The sequence below is a fragment of the Eumetopias jubatus genome, unplaced genomic scaffold (assembly GCF_037043125.1).
Source record: "Eumetopias jubatus isolate StellerSeaLion01/CBP00866 unplaced genomic scaffold, mEumJub1_p1.0 scaffold_17, whole genome shotgun sequence".
In the NCBI taxonomy this organism is placed as follows: Eukaryota; Metazoa; Chordata; class Mammalia; order Carnivora; family Otariidae; genus Eumetopias; species Eumetopias jubatus.
In genome coordinates this window covers 65394493-65415019 of record NW_028274823.1, presented here as the reverse complement: position 1 = coordinate 65415019, position 20527 = coordinate 65394493, and the positions used below count along the sequence as shown (strand labels likewise).

At 40.3% G+C, this 20527-nt stretch overlaps 1 protein-coding gene across 1 annotated transcript in view; it reads left to right on the top strand.

The window, feature by feature from the left end:
* Positions 1–20527, top strand: part of ARID5B (AT-rich interaction domain 5B) — a 176756-nt gene that overhangs the window by 71923 nt on the left and 84306 nt on the right. The window contains exon 4 of the mRNA XM_028123975.2: positions 14918–15148. Within this exon, the coding sequence (XP_027979776.1) occupies positions 14918–15148 (231 nt within the window). The remainder of the gene's footprint in view (positions 1–14917; positions 15149–20527) is intronic.

Sequence of the window (20527 nt, the reverse complement as noted above, 5' to 3'; positions counted from 1 at the left end):
GTTTCAGTTTCCAGTACATTTTATAAGTATCTCTTTCCTTCAGATGTTAAACTAATTTTCATATTGCACACACTAGGAAAAAGAAAAGAAAAAAAAATACCCATTCTGAGCAACTGATGCTCTCCTGGCATTGTGATAAAAAATAGAGCAGATGGTTTGTGGAAATGGCACCAGGTGAACTTGTAGGTAGTTAGAGCAGGAAAATAGATATAACTCCAAGAGAGGACTCTTACCAGGTTTTATAGTTGAAGCTCTTTTCTCTTTAATTTTACTTTGATTTTTTTTTTTTTTTTCCATCATTCACTAGAAAACCAAAGGTGGCAAGCAAGGATCTCTGCTGAGATAGTGATGCAGGGTTGCTTGCTACCTTTTGGCCTTGTTTGGGATTTTTGGTTATCAGAACAATGAAGTAACAGCCACTAGAGGCCTTCCCTCCAGTTTTGTTCTCTTCTTCCAGTTGTGTTTCCAAACCTCTCAGGATCATGGGGTCCTAGAGTCCAGGACCTAAAGGCATCATGAGGACTGTGGCAAATATTCGGAACAGCCCCATCTGTCCTGGCTGCCTCTTCAGGCCCAGGCTGTCCATCATACGGTTTCTTTCCTGGTGGATTCTTTACCACTGTGCCATCCAATATGATAGCCACCAGCCACATGTGGCTGTGAAGCCATTGAAACGTGGCCTGTACAAATAAAGAGATACCATACATGTTAAACACATACCAGATTTCAGAAACTTAATATGGAAAAAAATTATGTGAACTCTCTACTAATGCTTTACATTGCCCACGTGTTGAAATAATATTGTGAGTATACTGGGTTGGGTAAAATAGATTTTTTTTTTTTAAAAAAAGAATATACTGTAGAGAAACACTTGCACTTGTCCTATGAAATAAGACAAAATATTTTCTTAGTTTATACATATATCATATCACTGTGTTGTATGCCTTAAGTTAATACAATGGTATATGTCAGTAATATTTCAATAAAACTGGGGAGGTGCAAAATATTCATTGAATTTTGCTTTTAATAGTAAAAAATTAGTGTCAAAAAAAGATAAATAGATTATTAAGGTTATTTCACTTTTTCTTTTTACTTTTTAGATTTGTCTACATATTTGGCTTTAGATTTCCCAAATACTGTATATGAGCCTTTACCCAGTTTTCAATGGACATCTAAATTTTCTCATCATCAGTTTGAATGAGTTTTTTGTTAATAGGAGGTAGAAAATGTTAAACATGACATAGATGGTAATTGACTATAATTAAAATGAACATACATGATTTGATAAAAACCTTAAGTTTTAAAATCTGTATTTATTAAAGTATAACAGTTCTGAATAAATCATATGAAATGTTTATCTTTAGGTTTTATCTAATTTACTTCAAAATATCTGGTAGACTTACAGAGCATTCCACCTAGATTTAAAGGGATCAGCATCATTAACCTTTATTGCTCTGGCTTTTCTGAGTTCAGAGCATCCTAACACAGGCCAAAGTACTCCATTTCCACTGCCAACTTCTTTAACAGAAATATGTGGAAGAAGTGAAAGAGCAGAAGCCTCTGGTTTAAAGTGTCTAGATACAGCAGTAAAGGAGGTTTCTTCAGAACCAGTATTTTGCTTGGTCTCTCTAGTGGTCCTAAGACCAGGAATGGGTGATGGTTAAAGAAGGAGATTAGCCACCGTATTGAATGTGGTCTCATCCCTGGGCACATGGACAGAAGAGGGAGTGATAATAGATGTTGAGGATCTGTCCCATTCCCATGTAGCCTCCCCTAGGAAAGTCCTCTTGTACCCCGTTGGGTGGGAGTTACCACTTTGAAGACCACTGATTTAAGATGAGCCACTGATACCAAAGAGGCCTTTGCCCTCTGTTTCTTGTTAAGCCATGTGATGATAAGAGAGGAAGCAACGCGATCTCTACACCTCTTGTCACTTCAGGAGGTGAGCTCCCGGAGGTCAGTGCAGTCATTTGGAGGGTGGTCCAGCACTTTGAGGGTGGTCCACACACTCCTCAAGTGGTGAGATTATTCAAAAAAAGTCCCCAAAATGAGATGTCTGCCTAAACTCATGACCCTTCATCTGAAAAGGCCTAGCAGCCCCTGAGGGCAGCGCTGTTTGCCAGACAACTTTCTCCAGATTCCTTCAGCCTTTAGGAAGAGCTGCTGGTCCAGAGGCTAGGGTGAACCCAGGACACGGCTGCTGTCACTCCTGGGTGGAAGGGTCACGTGCTTCACTGCGGCGCTGTCTGCAGGCAGCTCCTTGCCGGCGCACCTGCGTGGGTCTGGGCGGGTCATAAGAAATGAGGACACCGCTCCTGTGCCCTCCAGGAGTTCTTATTCTAGTTGCCGGCTGGACGCCTGTCATCCTCCCAAGAACGACTAAGAGCTCCTTCACACAGAAAACATAACCCCTGCCAGACATTGCCCTTTCTTATTGTGTCGGATACACATCACATTGACCATTTAATTATTTTTTAATGGATAGTGGCATTAAATATTCCTGTGATATTGCATAACCATCACCGCTATCTATTTCCCAAACTTTCTCATCACCCCAAACAGAAGCTCTGTACCCATTAAGCAACAACTCCCCATTCCCTGTCCCCTCCCCCCACAAGCAGCCCCTGGCAACCGCTAGTCTACTCTGTCTGTAAGTATTTGCCTCTTCTAGAAGCCGCATAGGAATAGAATCATACAATATTTGTCCTTGGGTGTCTGGCTTATTTCACCTCGCATAATGTTTTCATTATGTAGCATGTGCCAGAACTTGGTTCCTTTTTATGGCTGAATAAGTGTCCTTCGTTTGTATATTCCATCTTTTGTTAAACTGTTCATCTATTGGTGGACGGTTGGGTTGTTTCCCCTTTTTGACTCTTATGAATAATACTGCTATCAACACTGATGTGCAAGTATCAGTTTGAGTCCTTGTTTTCAATTCTTTAGGGCATATACCTAAAAGTGGAATTATTGGGTCATATAGTAATTCTCTGTGTAACTTTTAAGGAACTTCCAGACTGTTTTCCACCACAGCTGCACCATTTTACATTCTCATTAGCAACGAATGAGGGTTTTAATCTCTCCACATCCTCACCAACACTTGGAGTTTTTTGCTTTTGTATTTGTTTTTTAGATAATAGCTACCCTGGTGTGTGTGATGTGGTTATCGCATTGTAGTTTTGATTTGCATTTCCGTAATGATTAATAATGTCAAGCATTTTTTCATGTGGCATTTGTGTAACTTCCTTGGAGAAATATCTGTTCAAGACCTTTGCCCATTTTTTAAATTGGATTGTTTGTCTTTTTGTTGTTGCAGGGGCTCTTTATATATTCTGGATATTAATCCCTTATCAGATATGTGATTTGGAAATATTTTCTCCCATTCTGTGGGTTGTCTTTTTACCTTTTTTGGCAGTGTGCTTTGAGGCACAAAAATTTTTAATTTTGATGATATCCATTTTATCTATTTTTTAATTCTTATTGCCTGTGTTTTTGTGAAATCCAAAGTCATAATGGTTTTCTGCTATGTTTTGTAGTTTTGGCTCTTATATTTGAGTCTTTGATCCATTTTGAGTTAATGTTTGTGCATGTTATGTCGTAAAGGTCCAGCTCATTCTTTTCCTGTGAATGTCTAGTTTCCCCCACATCATTTGTTGGAAAGACTGTCCCCTCCCCATTGAATGGTCTTGGCTCTCTTGTCAAAAACCAGTTGCCCATACATTTGAAAGTTTACGTCTGGATTCTTTATTCTGTTCAATCACATTTTGTCCTTATGCCGGTACCACACTCTTGGTTACTATAGCTTTGTAATAAGTTTTTGAATAGGGAAGTGTGAGTCCTACAGCTGTGTTCTTTTTCAATATTGTTTTGACTATTTGAGATCCCTTGAAATTTCATATACCTTTGCCAGATGTTCCCATCTTTTAAAAAATTACATGGTTAAAATGCAGGCAAACAAAGGAGAAAATAATCACAGATAATCTTACAACCTAGAGGCATTCATCTACTATGAATGATTTTGAAGCATTAAACAAAACAACATGGGATACCACTTCACATCTTCTAGAATGGCTATCAAAAGACAACAGCAAATGACGAAGAAGATGTGGAGATGCCAGAACCCTCATACACTGTTGGAGCGAACGTAAAATGGCACAGCCTCTTGGAAAAATAGGCTGACAGTTCCTCAACCGGGTAAACATAGAATTACCACATGACCCAGCGATTCCATTTCTGGGTATATACACAAGAGAAATAAAAACATATGTCCACATGAAAACCTTTAAATAAATGTTGATACCAGTATTATTCATAGTAGCCAAAAAGTATAAACAACAATAATGTCTCATCACCTGATGGAACAGGTAAATAAAATGTGGCATATCAATAAAATGGAATATTATTCAGCAATAAAAATAAATGAAATACTGATACACTTTATAAAATATATGAACCTTGATAACATCATGCCAAGTGAAAGATGCCAGTGACAAAGAACCACATATTGTATGATACGGTTCATATTAAATGTTCAGAATAAGCAAACTGGTAGAGACAGAAAGTAGATTAAGCGGTTGCCTAGGACTAGTGAGGGGTAGCGAGATGTGGGAGCAAGAGGGTTCAGAGTTTCTTTCGGGGAGAATAAAAAAATGTTCTAAATTTGATTGTAGTGATGGATGCACAACTCTGTGAATATACTTACATCTCAGTAACGCTATTAAACAAAAGACGTAGGTTTGAATATATTGTTTCATACCTACTTTTTTTTCACTCAATGTAACAGAATCTTTGCTTGCCCTGAAAGTTATTTAATTTTGCTATTTTTAAGGGCCACACAGTTTTAATGAAAGTAGACGTACCATCCGTTACATACACAGATATGTGTGTGTATGTGTATGTATACATGTATAAAATGTCTTCAAAATGCTAGGCATTAAGTAATCAATATTAGTCATTCCTACACCATTTGTTGTTTAGCTCTCCATACACATGTGGGTTTTTTTTTTCCCCTAATATAAACAGTGTTGGAATTTATGAAGTTTAGCCTGATAAGTGTTGACTACTTGTCCATGAAAGTCATGGCAAATAGTGACTGGTCATTTTGCTAAGGCACACATTTGGATCTTATATGCTGAGAGACTGATGTGTGGAAGTTAATTATTTTGCTATTGATCTGTCCCGTATCACACCTTAATGAGGTTTATTCATGAGTGTGGGGGCTCAGGAGGGTCTCTTAAATGTAAAGGGTTTATACAGCTGCTGCATAGTGGGATTGTGGTTCTCTCAATGATGGCAAGCTTAAGATACAACTTGAAAATAAAAATCCATATAAATTTATAAGGGGAAAGATGGCAAAAGTTATTATGGTTTTTAAAGCCAGCTGGACTAACGAGGTGAGGTTTCCTTCTCTTCCAACAACTTTGTCATGGTCACCACAGGGCTGACTGGATTTCAGTTGTAGTTCCTTGTAAGCCAAGAAAAGGTTGAGTTTAACGAAGTTCAAATCCAATATAACAGCCTTACCTGGACCACTAGTAAATAAATAAATGTGTAAGTTAACCTCTGAGAAAACTTTTGGCACACTTTTTAGAGTAGGGGAAATTTTGTCTAAGCCCTGGCTCCCTGGTGTTCTCGTGGGTCCTTTATATTTTCTTCTTCAGATACTGAAATTCATTTGTACCGAAAGAGAATGGCTAACTGTAGCCCAACAGTGGGTGAAGGGAAGGCAAGTTAGCTAGGTCAGGCCCCTTAGGATCCTGCTCCAAATGTGGTCACTGCTTTCCCTACTTGTCAATCTGGCCACGTGGTCTCAGGAGTAACCATGGTCCTGTGTGACATTCACATTCAGCAGACAGGAGCCGTATGGAAATAAGATGCAAGAGTCCTCCGAATGAAATCTAGAGTGGCTCCTGAAAGTGGCTTAGAATTCAGTGGCCACTTGGGAGAACCTTGGAGGTGGAGCTGGCTGGCTTCCCAGTGGATTCGCTTGTTACTCAGAGCGATGGCAGTGTTTGGTTTTAGTACAGTCTGGTATTGTTTTCTTTTCGGAGTGAGGAAGCAACAGTCAGGGCAAAAGCCAATGTGAACGTTCTAATACATATTTTTGTGAGTGTGTGTCCATGTATTTGAAGTGGCCAGCATTGGGAAACAGTGAGTTAAAAGCCCAGGGTTTTGCATTTGAAATATTCTTTGTTCTGTTTACAACCATGCACGGAGATATTTTCCCACATTTCCTTTTATATAAGTTCTCCAGTGATGTTTTCGTGGCCTATCCTGGGAAGATCTGTCTTTCCATTTATCAAAACAAATGGCAAGCTGGGGACCATTTAAAGTCGTTTTTTTAGTTAATAAAGCCAATCTTCTTGTTCTGTTATGTTAAAAGTACATTATCTTTTTATTGCCAGCTCTCTATGGCTAGGTCTGTTTTCTGTCTTAGCAATCTCAGGGCTGCCCCACTTGCTTACTGTGTAGAGAATTACAAAATCATCAAGGGTGGGGCGGCACCAGCTGACTTACAGTACAAACCATTTCTCAAAATAACCACAACAGTGCAATACTGATGTGTAATTTACGTCACAGTATGTTTTTATGAAATAGTTTGTGGCATTTTCTTTCATTTCTATTCCGGATGGAATCTTGTGCTCTCTCCCTTTTAATCAGGCATTTAATTTATTTTTATTATTAATACTTTCCACTCCTTGTCTTGGCATGCCTCCAATTTAACAGCTTTGATGGGGGGGAAACAACAACCAACAACCCATCTTCCCCCACCCCAACTCTTCAACATCAGTTTAACTGCAAATGTATTTTCCCCTTTGATGTGTACTTACTTCGGGTACGAAGCTTACTGCCTTAGGAGAAATGTAGAAATATGGTGGGACGCGTTACACACTTACACGGACTTACATTCAGGAATTGATGAAGTTGATGTACAACTTCGGAATTTTAAACACTTTCAACCAATCCAAGCTATGTAGTCATATGCACTGCTGCATTTTGCTTTTACAAATGTCTTTCTGTATAGTGTCCTGTAATTAGAACAGGAAATCATTGAGTAACTGTAAGATGAATAAGAGCACTTAGACTGAAAGGAAAATTACCTTCCGAGAAATTATATTCTCTCTCTCTCTCTCTTTTTTTTTTTCTGCATGTTACAGTGTTGGTAATGATAGTAACAGCTGTAGCTGCTCTTATCTGTAGAATTTTCATGCTTAGGTTTTCTGAAATAAAAAAAAAATGTTCCTTTTCTGTAATAATCAAAAATGAATGGACAGAAAATAGGAAATGCCTAATTATGACAAATATTCAGTGTCACAACAGAGCAGCAATTAAATGGAAACTTCAGTATAATTGTCAATAGCAGTAAGAATTGGACTAGTGCCAGGTACATAAAGTTGATGCTTCGCCCTTGGTTGGTTGCTAGGAGCACGGTGAAAAGTATAAAGCTTTGAGAAAGGAATGCCTAATGTAATAAAGTAACAGAAAGAAGCATAAATCATTGCAAGAGCCTCTCATATTGACATTATTTTACTTAAATTGTCTCAAAACTAGACATCAAGTTTTATAACATGAGCAAATTCATATTTGCTTGGGGGAAAAAAAAAAGAACAGTCTATGTTGTCTTTGAAGGACTGGGGACTTTGTGTCTCAAGCGTAGCCTTCATACATATTTGGAATCTTTTAAGTGAAAATCTTTAAATGTTTGTTTCTATTGGCATCCAAATGCATTTGCCCTAATACGATTAAGAGAACTAAAGGGCAAAATACTTGGCAGATTTTTCAGTTGAGGTAATTAGGTGCAGGAAGGAACATGCATACTTTTTCCACCAGGCTCTATAAAATCCTGGTGCAGAGATTTTTTTTTTTTAAGATTTTTTTTTTTTTAAGCTTACTGATTTTAGAAGTAGATTATAGTGGTTTTCAGTAAGCATAATAGTGTGATGTTTCCGCAACAAGCCTTCCCTTCTCCCCCCTCCCCAAGAATGAAAAAGAAAGTTACATTTCTAAATGTTGTGTAAAAGATAAAAGCAGATTTCTCCACTGGAATTTATGTTTTCAGTCTCCTGTGCATTGGCCACCATTATCTATTTAAAAAAAAAAATAGCATTATGGATATTTGAAAGTCAATGCTCCATTAATTCATTGTGTTTGCTATTTCATGCATCTCTTTTTGTATAAAGACAACTTGAGCAACGTGCTATTCAGAATGAATGCCTGCTCTTACCCTCTCCCCCCCACCCCTTCCCCACTCCCAGCCCAACTCTGAGGATTAAAGCAATGGTATACAGTTACTGTTTGAAAAGCTTGGGTGGAGTCTCACGTTATAATTACAGTTTCTCTGTGGAATTCTGTTTTGGACTTTGAAAATATATAAATAAGTGAAAAATTGACATTGAGAGAGGTTAACAAAACGTGTAATTATGATATAAGCACAGGATTAGAGTAATTTTGGTTGAGCATTACAAGCAGTGTACTTTAGGTATTAACTTTTAATAGGCAAAGTTCTCATTGAAGTTGAAATGAGGTTTAGTAATTTTGGGTCTCTTATTCCCTTTGAATATTTCATTTAAAAATAGGCATTTTCACTTTTGTTTTTTTTTTTTTTCCTTTGGTGGAGGGGAGAATTGAGGAATGGGATGACATTTTAATAGAATATCATAATACGGCTTAAAATTTCAGTCTTTGGTACCAAGAATTTATTGCTGATCATTTTCTGTTGACAGAAATCAAGTACTGCCTACATAACCCAACCAACTGCCGCTGACTAGAGTGTGTTAGAGTAAGATTCCTTGGGTAATACTTTGATTTCTTTTCCTATGTGGGTGTGGTTGAAAGAAAATCTTTGTTCCAGGAACACTTTGTTTATCTTTTGTTAAACAAATGTGCAATTTATCCATTCTTTATTCATTCTTAGATTTATCTGCTAGACCTGTTATGAATTGGAAAGGGGAGAATGTCCTATGCAGCATTTATCGGCAACCTCTGTTTCATGGGTAACTGCATACGAGTGTTTGTTTATATGTACATGAAATGCATAAGGAGGAAAGAAGTAGCTGAGGAATTTAAATAAGAATTCTTGAAAGGGTTGTTTGGCTTTATTTGTTTCTTAGTGTACTAGGGCAAAATAAAATATGACAGCTGTTGAACAGTTTAAAAGTTTTGTAGCTGTATGAGGAAGAAGTTAATGCAAAGGCTTAGGGGAAAGTTATAGGATCATAGAATTTTAGATCTGGAAAGCTCTTCCAAACTCATAATTTTATTCTCTGTTAATACATACCTTTCATGTGAAGGTGACCATGCTTTGTCTTGAGAAAAAAATATTTCTCCAGTTAACTAAGCACATCTACCCAAATTCATGTAGGGTGAAGTTTCTCTGAAGTGAACTTTACCCTAGATGAATTGTTGATTCTTCCAGGTCTCACATTTATGCTGGATGTTCTCTTTACTCTCACCTAGAATGCTTTGTTAATTTTCTTAGCAGTCCCAAGGGTCTCATGGGCTTTGGGGGTCTGTTTTTTTTGGGGGGGGGAGGGGTGTTCTTTTTTTTTTTTTCCTGTAAATATTAAAGGTGATTCCTCTAGGCATGTCTAATTGTAAGGTTGGAAATTTGCCTCTGTCTAAACAATGCCAAAATTCTGGTCCAACTGGAGGGTTCTTTTCATAAGGAACAAAATTATCATAATTTTTGTTTTGGTATTATTAAGCACTGCCACATTAAACCAGGTCCCAACTGGGCCTCTAGCCTCTTAGTATGGGAGCGCTTCAGGAAGTGCAGGGGTTCTGGGCTTGCATAACTTAAAGTAGGCCTTATTTCCTATTACGTGGGTAGAAAGTAGAAAGGTGATATACATAGTACCCCCCCATCCATGGGGGATACATGCCAAGACTCCCAGCGGATGCCTGACACTGCAGATAACATCAAACCCTATCTGTACTGTTTTTTCCTAATCATACAACCTATGAAAAAGTTTTCTTTATCAGTTAGACACAGTAAGAGATTAATAACAATAACTAATAGTAAAATTGGACAGTAAAGTAGTCTCGTTCTCTCAAAAGACCTTATTGTCCTGTGCTCACCCTTCTTCCTGTGACGTCAGATAATAAAATGCTTGAGTGACGAGAAGAAATGGGATGAATGACGTAGGCACTGTGACATAGCGTTAGGCCACTACTGACCTTCTCATGATGTGTTCAGAGTGGAACATCTGCTTCCAGACCGTTGTTGACCACACGCTGCAGAAAGCGAAAAAACTCTGATGGGGCGGGGGGGACCACTGTGCATGAAAGATGTGTCCGTACTGTTAAATCATGGCGGAGTGAGTTGCAGTGTTCCAAAATCACAACAAGCTAACTTAACTGGAGTGAAATTCTGACCCAAAACTGGCTGAATTGTGCAGTTCTTGATGACAGAAGTTTCAGATTTCCCGTGACCAAAGGCCATCATCCTCATCCCCAATACTGTACCTTAATTAAATCTCTAGTAGGGCGCCTGGGTGGCTCAGTCAGTTAAGCAACTGCCTTCGGCTCAGGTCATGATCCTGGAGTCCTGGGATCGAGTCCCGCATCGGGCTCCCTGCTCGGCGAGGAGCCTGCTTCTCCCTCTGACCCTCCCCCCTCTCATGTGCTCTCTCTCATTCTCACTCTCTCAAATAAATAAATAAATCTTTAAAAAAAATAAAAATAAAAAAATAAATCTCTAGTAATAATGAGCTGCAAATAAACAAAGATTTTCCTTCAACCACACCCACGTAGGAAGAGAAATCAAAGTATTACCTTAATGATCATAATGATGTTACTATTATTAGTATTTGTGACATTTTGTCATAATGAAAACCCCATCAGACTTGGAATGAAAAGACTGGGTGACAGTCTCACATCCGTCACTCTCTTTCAAGGTGTCCTTGAGAGCCTTGGACTAGTCACTTGGGTGTCTCAGCCTATTTCTTCGCCTCTGAATTGCGGAGATTCACGAGCCGTAATCCTACGAAGAGGGTTGTTGTGAGGAGCAAAAGAGATGTGTTTTGTGAAAGACCAGTGTAAATTTTTGTGTTTTCCTATCAGTACCAGAAATCATGGTAGTATTTCTAAACCAACAGTCTCTCTGTCCCTCTTATTTTTGGTTACGAGGTCTTTTTTCATTTGCTGTCTTCTATGCAACCTACAACAATCCTGGGAGAGTGGCAAGGAGAAGGGAATTTTGTCCTATTCTGTTCTGGGTACAGTGGGGGTTTGGCTAGAAGCATATACCTGAAAACAGGTTATAAGTATATATATATATATACTTAGAAACCCCAACTTGTGACATTTCGACTTGGCAATTTTTTGACTTTACAATGGCGTAGAAGCGATAACGCACTCAGTAGAAAGCGTACGTTGAATTTTGAATTTGAATCTTTTCCCAGGCTGGCAGTACATGGCTTGATACTGTTGTGGTGCTGGGCATCCACCCCCCAGCCGCAGCTCCGAGGCTGCCAAGTGCTCACAAGGGTGAACGTCCAACACAAAACCAGCCTATACCTGTGAAACTGTCCTGTTTTTCACTTTCAGGACAGGATTTAATAAATGACATGAGATATTCAATACTTTATTATAAAATAGGCTTTGTGTTAGATGATTTTGTCCAATGGAAGTGTTCTGAGTACATTTAAGGTAGGCTAGGCTAAGCTATGGTGTTTGGTAGGTGAGATGTATTCAATGCATTTGCAACTTAGGATATTTTCAACTGACAAGGGGCTGTCGGGACATAAGCCCATCGAAAGTGGAGGAAGCTGTGTGTGTTTCTGTGTGTGTGTGTGTGTGTGTGTGTGTGTGTGTGTGTGTGTACACACATACATAGAGAAAGAGAGAGATCAAAACCCAAACTAAATAAATTACTATAAGTCTGTGCAAAACTCTAAACTCAGACTCAGAGGTAGTGGTTTCAAAGTTTAATGTGCATGAGCTACCTGGAAGCTTGTTAAAAATGTAAATTAGAGATTCTGAGTTAGTGGTTCTGGATGAGCCCCTGGAGTCTGCCTTTTTCCAGTTACCCTATGTGATTCTGATGTGGGCAGGCCCAGGAGCTCTCTGAGAGAGGCTGTCTCCAGAATGAATGGACATCATAGGACACATCTCCAGGACGTGGACCAGAGGGAACTTGCTGGTTTTTCTTCAACAGAAAGCAGATTCATGGCTTGGCTTGTATTTTGGGAACTGCATGAAGAAAGAAGGATAAATGTTTCAAGCTAGGATGAGGTGAAGAGAAAACAAAAACAATCAAAAAAACCCAGGTCATTTCTAAGCACCAAAGATAGACAGGGAGCTGACTGCATCCACAACAGAGAATTAAGAAGCGGTTAGAGATGGCATGATCATGAAAAATGGTTGGGGGCGCCTGGGTGGCTCAGTCATTAAGCGTCTGCCTTCGGCTCAGGTCATGGTCCCAGGGTCCTGGGATCGAGCCCCTCATCGGGCTCCCTGCTCCGCGGGAAGCCTGCTTCTCCCTCTCCCACTCCCTCTGCTTGTGTTCCCTCTCTCGCTGTGTCTCTCTCTGTTGAATAAATAAATAAAATCTTTAAAAAAAAAAAAAGAAAGAGAAATGGTTGGAGAAGAACAGGAGGGAGGTGGCATTATCATGAAAAATGGTTGGAGAAAAACAGGAGGAGAATGAGGGGACAAGAAGCAGTGAAATACTCCCAAGAATCCAGGGGACATCATCTGCTAGAAAATGAACTCTGAAGGATCCATTCTTTTGCCGTCATTCAGCCTGAAAAGCAGAGCTTCCTCCATCCCAAGAACTTGGAGAAACCAGCACAGCCGTCCCTCCGGTACAGAAATCCAGTAGCACAACCAAGATAGAATGGTGGGAGCTGTGTGCACAGTATATATGCAGGAGACGGTCTTAGATGCTGAGCATGCCAATACAAGTCCGGGGGTTCGTGGTTACGCCCCTCCCCCTCATCCATGGTGTCTTGGACAAATAGAGGATAATAATACCATTGACACATTCGGGGACTGCTTCTTCGAATAGGACTTAGGTACGCTGGAGTTTCTGATGATGTTTGGTGAAAATATCCAGTCAAACGTTTTGTGCTTTAGCTCTTCTAGAAAGCACACATTTGAACCCGAAGTGTGAACTCGTGTCTTGGTCTGCGGTAAAAATCTCAAACTGAAGTGTCTTGGGACGTATATCAGCATTTCAAAACTGAACTTCATTTGGGGACTTGCGTTCAATGTAAACATATTTCCTTGTAATTAAATATGCCAGCTGACAAAGTGGATACCCACAGACCAGGCAGGAGCCTAAGAAATGTAAACTGTTAAAAGATGTCATCTTGAAAGCAGCTAAACATCTCCATTCTCAAAGAAGCCTCCAGCCTGAGGAACTAAGTGAACATAATTAGAAATACATCTGGGTATTGGCCTCCTATCTGAGAAGGTCACATGCACACCTTCCACTGGTACTGGTTAGATTCCATCATTTGTTCTGTCCTTCCTCATTTGTCTCCCACTGGTTACCAGATGGCCACGATAATGTTGGTATCCTTAACAACTGTCTTGTGCAATTCCCTGCAGCATGGTAAGAACTCAAAATATTGAGTGTTTTCCCTTTGGATAAGCCAGTGACATATCTGGGAATTGCTTACAAACGCCCTGATGGTGTGGTTATAGGGAGTGATGGCAGACTAGGTCATGGAGCCGAAATTCATCGTGACATGATGCAGGTGGCAGGCTACCAAAGGGGAGCTTTTGCCATTTCTCAAGCTTAAGATGAAGGAAGGGGTCCTCCGGGCCGAATCTGGTTTTTATAAATAAGTGCTTAATATCGTGAGGTGTAGATAAGCGGCAAAAGGGAGCTTCGTGAAAGTTGCTGAAACGTTCTGAGCTAAGTTGGTTCTGATGGAGCTGTCACAGGATGCTTGGGGAGTCCTCTCAGCATCGTTCTCTGAGTTGTGCCAAGTTACCAGATGGGTTTGAGGCACATTAGAAAATAGGGAGCATGGGAAAGGGGGAGGGCAAGGAAGGTGGATATATCAACCAAGTCGGGATGGATCATGCTGCAAAAACAAATAACCCCCAGATCACAGCCTCACTTAAAACAACAAAGGTTTCCCTTGTGCTTGTTTCTATGTCCATTGCGGACCGACGAGGGGCTCTGCTCCGCGTAGCTCTTGTTCCAAGACCCTAACTGGCAGCCCAGCTGCTATCTGACTCATGACAGGTGCCCAGGATGAAGGGAAAGAGAGAGTGTTGTCAGTCAAACACTGGCCCCTAAGGTCGCCACTCACTCCTGTCATATTTTATTGGCCACAACAAGTCACAGGGCCACTTGACGCCAATGGGCCAGGACGCGTGGTCTTTCCACAAGACCACAAAGAGAACCAGAAATATTTGTTGAACAGCCCTAACCACCACCAGATTAGATGATGATGCTATTTGAACTTATGGACGTCTCTCTGGGGCCACATGACCTCTTCAGGCCCTTCTAGCACTGAATGATTATATAATCTAAAGAAAGAGCAGGCTCTGGAAATTTATGTAGACAGAAGCTCAACAAAATTCTGATTTTTCCGGTGATGATGACTTTAACGTTTGAAATATATATCAGACTCTTTGAAAAACATTGTTTTGGTTCTGCTGCTTGCTGATGACCCAAACCTTGCATAATCTGTCTATGAGGTCACCCCGACTCTCTCTCTTCTCTCCACCTTTTCTCTTCTCTGCTGGTAACCCGAGGCTTTTTTAACGGAACTGGAGTGGCGAGGTGAGGCTGGGAGAATGCCACCGTAACCCAGACGGGGAGAAAGATGAACGGGTATCAGGGTCTCACTGAAGACACGTTTTCATACCAAAGCAGAGTGACAAATGCAATTATGCCATGGCCATGACGGTTCTTTGTGGGAGGCAAGAGGGTAACGGAAGTGTTTTCTTGTTTGTCTAGGGGAGGACGAGGAAGAAACGAACGTGATCGTTCTCAGCTACCCTCAGTACTGCCGGTACCGATCGATGCTGAAGCGCATCCAGGATAAGCCATCTTCCATTCTAACGGACCAGTTTGCGCTAGCCCTGGGGGGCATCGCCGTGGTCAGCAAGAACCCCCAGATCCTGTACTGTAGGGACACCTTTGACCACCCAACGCTCATTGAAAATGAGAGTATATGCGATGAGTTTGGTGAGTCTTTTTTTTGTTTGCTTGTTTTCCCACATGAAACTTGTGCTTGTGTGTTTCCTTGCTTTGGGTTCTTGTGAAGAGCAGTGATGGGAGCAAGGCTTATTTTCACCAGCTCTATGTGCCAGCCCGCCCCTCCCCCCCCAAAGTATCATGGCATAAAGCATCATCGCCTCCTGAGCAGCCTCTGTTGGCCAGGGTAAAGGGTAATTATTTAGAATTTGTTGTCCAATATAGGTTCTGAAGTTGCTTGGTCGACCTTGAAATTGGACATTAGGACAGGAAGCTTTCATGTTCGTTCTTTCTTAAAAGGCTTTGGCTATTCACAGATACTTTTTTTTTTTTAACTGATCACTCCCTTTTCAGTGTGATAAGGAACTATAAAAATGCACCAGTTGTAACCACTTCTGTACTATAAGATCAACAGATAGATTGATGATAGATCCCTACGCCCCTTAATTTTTTCATGTACATGTATGGATACACATATATATCCATCTTTGGGGGGCACAGTGTATAAAAATATGTATAGATATTTATATATCTATCTATATTCAAATATATATATATGTGTCTCTATATATATATCTTTATACACTACGCCCCCCAAAGATGGATATATGCACACATAATTTTATCTGCATCTCTCCTAGCTGATCAGTCATGTGTCTCTCTAGATAGAAGCAAAGGAGAAGATATATCATAGGTTTGGGAGCCTTTGCATGATGCAGTGAATGGCTGGAGGCAAGCCAGGATCACATCTCTCACATCTTCAGTTTCTCATCTGTTTGTTGAAGAGATTGGATCATATCGGTGGTTCTCAACAGGCTGGGCAGGGATATCAGAATACCCTGGGGGTGCTTTATCAGCCTAGACATGTTCCTTGGAAATTCCTGTATTTACAGAGGCATGAGACCTTCTCCCTGCCGCCACCTCGCGCCCTACCCCTTCTTTGGTTTTCCACCACGGCGCAACCAGTGTGATGGCTGACCCATGCTAAATGGGGACCTGGGCAGAGAAGAAGCTGAGACCCGTGGCCCAGAGAGAGCACTGCTGGCATCATTTTGAGTCAGAACATTCCTTGATTTTGTCGGCTAAGATCTTCCCAAGGCTCCCCAGTTTGTGGATTATTCAGATCAGATTATTCTGCTTAACTGTTACAGGCCTCAGCATGGTTTGGGAAATCCACTCTGGCCTCTCTAATCTGATTATTCCTGACCCCAGTAGCCCTCTACCTGCTATAGGGAGCTTGTAAGTAGTGGTGAGCATGAGGGGATGATCCAAGAAGGAAGGGAGGAAAGAGGAAGGGGACCTCGGTTCATCGGACATGGCATTTTTTTCCTTATAAACTTTTTTTTCGGATGCCTTTCACAACTCTGCCTTACCAAATGACTGTCGGTCTAGAAGAGAATAGTAGTGTTTATACAAGTTATTTATCCCTTCTTCCAAGAAGAATTTAGTGTCATATTTTTAATACTCCAATAACCGTTGTATTCAAGTAGATGAATGTATCCAATACATCTTTTCAAAAAATACCCTCTCTTTTCAGATCAGCATTTACAAATTGACCCTTTTTAATACTTCTGTTTTGAGGGCTTTTCTCCCCTTATCGCCTACTCCCAAACCCTCTGTCCTGCTTGCCGCTCAAGAGGTCTGTAAATTCCTGACACTAAATAAAACTGAAAGAATGCTTTCCCTCATTTAAGACTAGTCAGAGTTAGAGTATCATAATGTAACATAATGAAAAATGTTTTAACCTTTTTGGCTAATTTAAGAGTTATTAGTCATTGAGCTTCAAAGCTGTTGCGTCTGGAATTGGTAATAGAAAGAAGTTCCAATTTAACAGTGATCACAATGGTTGTTAAGAGTTACTAAATTAGTTTTAAATGTTCTCACAAACACAAGCATCTGACTATTGAATGTTTTCCTGAACTTTTCTTCTGGTAAAGCTAATTTTAATGCTGTTTTTCTTCTCCAGCCTCTTAAAGTGGAAACTTTCTTTTGGAATAAAGGTACCTTTAAAGAGCTTCTAGATGGCTAGTTTAATAATTAGAATATTAGGTTTTTCTCTTAGTTGAGTTTGTACTTCAAGTAGTTTGCACTTTGTGTAGTATTTCGATTTATTAAGTGAACCCCCCCAAAAAAACTTATTTTTGACCTGATTTGAACACCTTCACCCACATCCCTCCCCCACCTTCCACTCTTGGTCCTCCATCTAAATTTCCAGAGACCACCCTTTTAAACCTCCAACTGGTTGTATTTGAAATCAACACAGGCTAAAGCGTTTGTTAAAACGTGGGGTTGGGTTTCTCCAACCAACTAACAGTTGGTAGAAGAACATAAATTTAATTAGTGACTAGCATTAAACAAATGTTCCTAATATTAAACACTGCCAGATGACCAAAACACTTCTGTCAGATTACCGCGGGTGCCAGGGGGCCCACAGATGAATTTTCTACACAGTATATATTCTGTACCACACGTTTGGTGACTTCAGTAATTGGTCAAATGTAATTTAGGTAACAGTATGCCTAGGCTGTAAAAATCAAGTTTTATTAGCCATATCACCAGGTGGATGAATGGCGGAGCTGATGGCAAAGAGTTTATAGCATTTAGCAGCTACACCTTTGACACATGAAATTCATAAATTGCCATAAAGTACCTGCAAGGCCCTTCTCAAAAGGACAGTGTCTGCTTTCCTATGATTAAATAATGTTTATTTTATTAACTAATATATTTTTTGCTTTCTTCTGTTAAATGGGATTATGGAGTGGGGGCAGGAGAAGGTGTTCAAAAGATAAATAAAACACAGTTCTTGCTTGTTTGGAGGATTTAAAAATCTAATTGGGGAAGACAGGATTAACGCACCTGAAAGGTTAACTAATGTTACAAGAAAGTCAATGATTAAGTATTTGGTGAGTGTTGCAGAAAGCAAGTGCAGGAGGAATTTAGCAGCGGGGCTGGTGGTGGGGGGTGGTGGTGCGTGGAGGTGATCATGGGAGGGGTCAGGGAACGCTTCATGAATAAGGCAGGACTGGGTCTGGTATTAAATGCTAGGGGAGAAAGGCTAATAGAAAAGTTTTGCAAATACCTAGATCACTTGTAATTCATGTCCTGACTCTCCACGTTGGGAATGGCTGCCTTCACCGTGGGTCAACTGTTGGCCTCCCCTAGGTTTGTTTACCCTTAATAAATGCTCTGGTGCTCTCTCTACCAGGGGGACGTGAATATGAGTCCGTGGACCAAGGCTGGGACAAACCCAGGCAGTGGCTCTGGAACTGGGCTTTCCTGGGCAGGGATGATCCACATTTTCTCTTGTATGACGACCTTTCCCAACTGCTCAGACACCTCCCCTCCTCCCCTCATTGTTTCAATGTTGTCCACTGAATAACAAGTTTAATTGAATAATAAAAGTAAGGCTTTTAAATCTACAGTGAATCCCTATAAATAAATTCTCCGTGGAATTTTATGAAGCTGTTTAATGAAAAGTTTGATTAGAAACTATTAAAGAAAAATAGAATAGATGAAATTTCATCATTTAGTCCCACATTACAGTGGTGTCATTTTGATTTTTATTTACATTGAGATATTCAGAATAGAGTAAATATATCCTGGTTTTAATTAACTATCCTCCTTACTTGGGAAAGGTTATTTTAGGCTTGAAGGGTTTTGATAGCGTACCATCTGCTTTCTTCCCTGTATTTTATTCAAGTCCCTTCCCTGCTTTACAGCACTGTGCAATGTCTAAGCCTATGACATAAGCATAAATTGAATCATACTAATGGCAGGTGATTGAAAAGCTTCAGCCTCGACATCCTGCCTGCATCCTTCCGTCTTGTCAGTTACAATGCTCTTAAAGGCGGTGTGCTCTTTTTTCAGCACAAGAGAATTGACTATTTTTGAAACTAAAGCATTGTGAATACTGGCTGTGTTGCACATGCAATTAGGAAATGAGATTATAATAGTAATGAGGGCAAAGTGACATCAGGAATGACTATTTTTCTCGTGAAAATCTTTACCCTACGCGTAATTCCTGCCCCCACTGTCCTGGTAGGATCTCTGAATGTGAGGCATTCTTCAACTGCCCCCCACCTTGCTTTTACCTCTTTTTATAATTTGATTCCTCTTTTGTAAAACAGATACCGTCATGTATATTGTATTATTGTCTGTGCTGTAGAGAAAACAGATACACGTGCAAACATTTTGTCTATTTTCCCTGTTAGAACAATAAAATGTCCGCCAGTTTGTAATGCGCAGTGTTTACCTTAATATCACACGGGTTGATTTCCCATGTACGAAGCATTGACGGATGAATCCAAACAGGCGTGCACAGTACCGTAGATGAATGGAGAGCTTTAAGTAACTAGCTTTTATCAGATAGATGTAAGGTGGACCCAATATATATAAATGAGATGAAATCAGTCCCTTAAATAAAATCTTAAAAAAAAAAAAAAAAAGCGGCTGGGTGGTTCAGTCTTTAAGCGTCTGCCTTCGGCTCAGGCCATGATCCCAGGGTCCTGGGATCGAGTCCCACATCGGGCTCCCTGCTCGGCGGGAAGCCTGCTTCTCCCTCTCCCACTCCACCTGCTTGTGTTCCCTCTCTCGCTGTGTCTCTCTCTGTCAAATAAATAAATAAAATCTTAAAAAAAAAAAGAAATCTGTCCTTAAAGGTGGGTCTAAGTGGATTAAGATATGGTTGATTAAAAAAATAATAAAAGATACGACTAATTTTAGTTTGAGTTTTGAATTGTGAAGAGACATAAGTCATGCTTCTGAGTTCTTTGGAGTCAGGATGTGTGTGTGGTGGGGGGCGGGTGGTAGTTCCTTGACCAAGGAATGGGATGGGGTTAAAGGAAGGATGTGGTAATTCACCCGAAAGGGGCAGAGATGAGATGGGCTGCTGTCTTGACATTTGGTCCACATGCAGGAAACCATGGGCTCTCACCCTTGGGGAGTCGGGGCTATATCAGTATTGAAACATGTCCTTTGCTGAAGCCCAGGGAGGATAGCACAGTCTAGGGGGGAAAGTGCTGGGCTTACAAATCGGCTAGGTATGAATCAAGGCTCACGTGTCTGATTTGCTGTTCCTCCAGGCAAGTGACATAAGGCCCCCACTTAGCCCATCTTTCAAACTGGGTAGAAATAGCTCATCATCAGGCTTAGACTAAGTCTGTATTCGCTTGATTAAAAAAACAGTCCTTGTGATCAATGAAGATTCTCTCCTGTTTCTATTAGAATCTTGGGCTTTGGACAATTTAGAGCCATCCAAACCAATCTCGCTCCGTAAATAATAAAGGAACCATTTCTCTAAGGCTCTGGGACTCTTCCTAGAACCTTAATGGAAAAGAAAAGTTTTCTACTTTATACGTTATGTTTTTAAGA